Raw genomic sequence first — 5,460 nt, 5'->3', positions numbered from 1 at the left:
TCTTATGTGCTATATAGAAAGTCATTCTCACATACTTTTACATTTTCTAAATACATTTTGGAAATACTGCTGATAAAACTTGATCTCAGGAAATAGTAACAAACAATTTTCTGATATGATTAGAAACCTAGTTAAATGACGATTAGATGGTATGATAATTAAGTGGATAAAAACTTAAAATGGCTAAAAGAGGGAAGTAATAAATAACAATTCATCCTAAGTTATCAATTGTTAATGTTAATCATAAATGGTAAATAAATCTCTTGTCATAACAACCATGCTTTAAACAAGATGTTTAAAATGAACAATTTATATCAATTCTCAGGCAAATAGAATTTGATCTTATTTAAACATTACCAAGTTTCCCCAAACTTATTTATGATTCCCTCATAGAAACAAGCCCATGAGTCAAAAGCAGTAGAAAAATATCTGAGTTTTAGTACTTGATAAACTAGAGTATCTCCTGGAAGAACCTTAATGATGCATTGGACGAAGGATGAAGCCAAGCTTGAGAAGGTGATAAGGGAGCCAGTTTGGTTCCGTGGTTAAGGCTAGAAAGGAAGATCCTGGGAGGTCAAGTCCCACCTTGGTCATGGAAGCCAGATGGGTGAGTGGGGGCCAGTCACTCTCTCTCAGCCCAACACATAGCCTGCCTGGGCTCCTTGTCTAAGCAGGGTCTTGTCTCTACCCCTCAGTGTGACTGAGGAGCTCCTTCTCAAAATATCCATCACATTGTGTCCGAATGCCCATCGAGAGCTTACAATGGCCCAATAGCTGATTTTTTCAACTGAACTTTTTAAAGTCCATGTATTTGCCATACGCTACATAAATAAATAAAGCCCAACTCAACTCATAGGGTTGTTGTAGTTGTGGAGAAAATGAACACAACTACTCCTTGCTGCTCATCCTGGGACTTTACTCTTCTTTTACTCCTCTGGAAAGGCTCAATCCAAATTCCTAGGAGCCATATCTCAGGTAGCGCCCTGCATCCCAAATGTAGCACTGAGGCAGGACTAGACAAAATCAAAATAGATGGACAGATTTACATTTTCAGTATCTCGGCTTCTCCAGGGAAGGGCTTTTTATGATGGGGGATGATGGGGAACCACTTAGTGAACTCAAACAAGGGATGAAAGACCTGGAAGACCAACAAGATCAGGCTGCTCTTCCCAAGAAAGTTTATTAGAGCAGCCAAACTCCCCCTTTTAAAGCAGCGAGATATTTATGTGGAATAACCATGCCAGAAATCCAAAGGGCATTAAACTTAGCGCAGTGAGACACAGTTCCCACAGCAGTTTTAGAGGGCCGATAGAAGGAAATAGTGCATGAGCTGAGACTGGGTCCCTGGGGACAAAGGGCCACTGAAACTGCAGCTCATGGCCTGCTCTGCTGCATTTTCTATCAGGACTCACGAATTCACTTTATAACCCCACTTCTAATTTATTTATTTATTTATTTATTAATCAAATTTGTATACCGCCCTATCTCCCGAGGGACTCAGGGCGGTTCACAGGCCAATAAAAACATATAAATACAAATTAAGATCACAAGTAAAAACTTATTCTAAAGCCAAATTAATTAAAATGATATAAATACTAAAACCAATTAAAATCAATATAAATTGAAGGAGGAAACATTTACCGTCTTCATTTATTTGTAAATAAATAAATTCATATTTATGAAAATGACCTCAAAATCATATTTGACTGCAAACTGAAAGTGAGTGAAGAGAAGGAGAAGATGATGAGAGCAGCTTCTCCAACTTTCAAACTCTCTCAGCTGGACAAGGGAGGATGGAACTCTCTTCCAACAACTGAAAGAGGTTAGACAGAAACTTCAGATCTGCTCCCTGTTATTCCAGAGTGTCAGATATGAGCAATTAGATGGTCCAAATCTTATAACCTTTTGCAGCATAAATAGGTTGAGGTGGTTCCCCTCCTTCTCCTCCAGTGCAGTCTCGCAGGATAGGTGTCACGCCGGGAGCCACAGGGGCTCCCTCTATCACCCAGAGCCGCATTCTGAACTAACTGCAGTCTCCGGATGCCCTTCAAGGGAGCCCATGTAGAGAGCATTGCAGTAATCCAGGCGAGACGTCACGAATAGTGAGTGACCGTGCATAGGCATCCCGGTCTAGAAAGGGCGCAACTGGCGCAACAGGCGAACCTGGTAAAACATCTTTTCTCCTCCTTCAGCCTCAAATGATCTTCAAAAGACAGCCTTCTCATCCAGGAGGACGCCCAACTGTAATATTGCGCAGACTCCTTCCATCGGGGCCAATGACTCGCCCCCAACAGTCAGACTCATGAGTTCATGATCTTGAAACGGAAGTTCCACAAAGAAATGGGGTTCAAAGGCATCATCCAGCGGCCTTTCTTTTTCCAAAAACTCAAAGTTCAAAATACTATGGATGTATTTGAAAAGTCTGTGCTGGTCTACTAGATACAATACAAAATTTGTGAGGATCCAGACTTTTCCCTCAATGGGTCCTGGCGAACGCATAAATGTTAAATGGAAAGGAAGAATTCGGTCCCAAATGGAATCAAATTCTATGAAGTGAACAAAGACGTTGACTTGTCTCCACTTAGAGAGGGGCTCCCTGAGTGTTGCTGTATATCCAGTCTTTGAGAATCGTTGTGATATAACCACACAAATTCCACTCCTGACAAGCATAGGAGTGAAAGTCCTCATGAAATTCTCTCCCTTCTCTGTGTCTGAAGCAAAGAGGCCAATCAGGGTCCATCTGAAATGGAGGAGCAGCTGGACAATGGCTGGGTACTGGATCCCTTCTTTGGGAAGCATTTGGTGGAAAAAGGGGAATTTCCTTTTATCACTCAGAGCCTCTGAAGCAGTTTCAAGGTTGATCTAAAAATTAATGAAGAATGCTATGTTATAATGTGGGTCAGACCAACTCCAAAATATTAGTTATTGAAAAATCCAATTTTGTTCTGAGGAACTGATTAGAATAATTTGTTCCATAGTTGTTTTTAAAATATTGAAGACAAAATATTAACAATATCATATATAAGAATGGAAAACAAAAAACAAATTAAGTAAAAAAAAATTAAATAATGCAATGCAAATTTTTGTATCACTCCTATAATTTACTGCAATTATATTAAATTTGCAGATGTCAGATAAAGTGTTTTGATCCAATAAAGGATTGTATTGTGTTATTTTCCAAGGCTGCAACTTCTTTCTCTGCTTCTATATTCCAGATTCTTTGTGGAGCAATTTTTTTAGCTTCTTCTCCAGATGTACAAGAGACAAGGAGATCGTAACTCCAAATGCAAATTATAAATTGTACAATCCAAGAAGTATTTAATTAAAATTGTGTCTGTTTTAACGCACACTTTTGGGAGTGTGCTGGTTTCAATAGCTTTAATTCTAAACCAATATTTTTATACCCTGAATTGATACAATTGTGTAAATTCACAATTCATCTCTGAGGGCAGCAACTGAAGTCCTTTTATCCACCCCAAAGATTCTGCTCAGATGCTGTGATTCAGTTTTTCCGGTAATGGCATTTATTAATGCCAAACATCAGCTTGATATAAGAATACATGCCTTGCCTTATATCAATAATTGGGGATAGGAATGCTAGAAAATATAATTTTTTTTAATTAGATTCACTAGATTCACTCTTGTCCGTGCTCTAACTGAGCTCCTTTGATGATGAGGGATCCAAGATTCAGTATCGGAGAAAACTAACCCAGGTAAGGAAAGGCGTTACTTGCTCTACTGGATTACAATCAAGTAGGCATCTATGTTGTTTTCCAAAGACCGTAACTTTTGAATCTGATTTATTGATAATCAGTTACTATGACAGGCGGATCCACCTTTTCTTAACACAATCCAAATTATGATAATAATATTGTATTATCAGCATATTTGTTACCGTAGACATGTGTACTTCAGGATCCTTCATTAGTGCAGGTAAGTCATTAATATCTAGACTGAATAACACGGCTTCAAATTATGCACCCTTCACTTTCCCCTTGATAAGAATCGATCCTTCTTCTCATGGCTCCACAGAGCCCAGGCCTCCCTCTCAAAGAAGGGCTTGGATCAGGGCCAAAAGTCTGAGCTCCATTTTAAGGACAATCAATTTCCCCCATAATATTTCTCCTTTCACTGTGCCAAATGTTGCACTAACAACTATAACGGAAACAAACCATGGTTTAACCCAATGGACATATTTTGTGATTAGATATTTCATGCCAGATTTGTTGTTAATATTAAAGTATTAATTAATATTAATTTCTAATTTCCTGAATAATTTTGATTTCCGTGGCTTCCCTCTTTTGTCTTGTTTTGTGGAAGAGACTGAAATCCAATTGGATAAATTAGATGTTATTGATATGTGAAAATGAACATTCTAATGGAGGACCTCAAAACCTGGATATTTTTAAAATATTCAAATATTCAATAGAACATCCTCTATGGCTCTTCGGGCCTTTAATGGTGAATTTGAACGTGAACATAATAGACCAAAACATAGTTGATAAGTTCACTAATATTCTGAAAAGCAGCTCTTGAATTCTAGGGAGAAGATATTGGATCTATTACTCATCCCCACTCCACTTACTTTACCAGAGAGAGAAAAACACACACAAACCTGTGAGACTTTGTAGATATCTGCTAATGTTGACATCTGGATGGAGATGCCCCTTCTAGCTCCATCAAAAAGAGCCAGAAGGTTCTCCTTCCTTCCACAGCTGTAGTTGGGGACGTTGGCTTCTCCAGTGGACAGAATATCCAGCAAGGCTTCTGAAGTGCGGAAAGTGTTCAGATAGTTGTCATGGATGTTGTAGCCCAGTGTGAGGTTGTGCAGGAGCCGGGAATTCTTGTTGACCACTTGAATGTTGAATATTAATTGTAGCGCTGTATTAATACCATAATTATTCCTACTGTAAAAACAATGTTCAATTATTATAGTCAACAGCTGCAACAAATACTTTTTTAAATAAACAATCCTCCACAAGCCTATTGACCCTTAGGCCAACATTGATCCAAAACCAATATTCAACTATTCAAATATGGAAATGGGCTGAGAGAGGCAACTACAACTGTTTCAATCACTACTTAAACAAAGTTCATTATTCAAGTGATGAACTCAGGATTGAACTGAGGAAGGAAAATATTCTGGATTTCCTTCAGGTTTTTTTCTGACCCCATCTTTGGATTTCAGTCTCTTCCACAAAATAAGACAAAAGAGGGAAGCCATGGAAATCAAAATTATTCAGGAAATTAGACAGGTCCTGTGGTATAAAAACAAGTGAAATAAGAAGAAAAGGAGGAGAGTGTTAGAATTAGAAAATGGAGGGAACGAAACCCCATCATTTGGAAGGAGACTAAATAGGAGGAGCCATGTTGAAAGGCAACTTGATATGAAAGATTTCTTTGGCAGTTGTTTATTGTACTAGTGAGACATGTAACATTCTTGCAGGTATTTTTCAGCCA

At 38.4% G+C, this 5,460-nt stretch overlaps 1 protein-coding gene across 1 annotated transcript; it reads right to left on the bottom strand.

The window, feature by feature from the left end:
• Window positions 1–1,042: 1,042 nt before the first annotated feature.
• Window positions 1,043–5,175, bottom strand: LOC131204982 (vomeronasal type-2 receptor 1-like). The gene is made up of 4 exons (XM_058196724.1): window positions 5,171–5,175; window positions 4,616–4,907; window positions 2,293–2,862; window positions 1,043–1,138 (listed from the first exon to the last, which is right to left on the bottom strand). The coding sequence occupies exons 1-4, from the start codon at window positions 5,173–5,175 to the stop codon at window positions 1,043–1,045; spliced, it is 963 nt and encodes a 320-aa protein (XP_058052707.1).
• Between the last annotated feature and the right edge of the window lie 285 nt (window positions 5,176–5,460).

This window comes from Ahaetulla prasina, chromosome 11, assembly GCF_028640845.1.
Source record: "Ahaetulla prasina isolate Xishuangbanna chromosome 11, ASM2864084v1, whole genome shotgun sequence".
Taxonomy (NCBI): Eukaryota; Metazoa; Chordata; class Lepidosauria; order Squamata; family Colubridae; genus Ahaetulla; species Ahaetulla prasina.
Note: the sequence above shows the minus strand (reverse complement) of the source record. Positions and strands in the feature narration are given on the sequence as shown.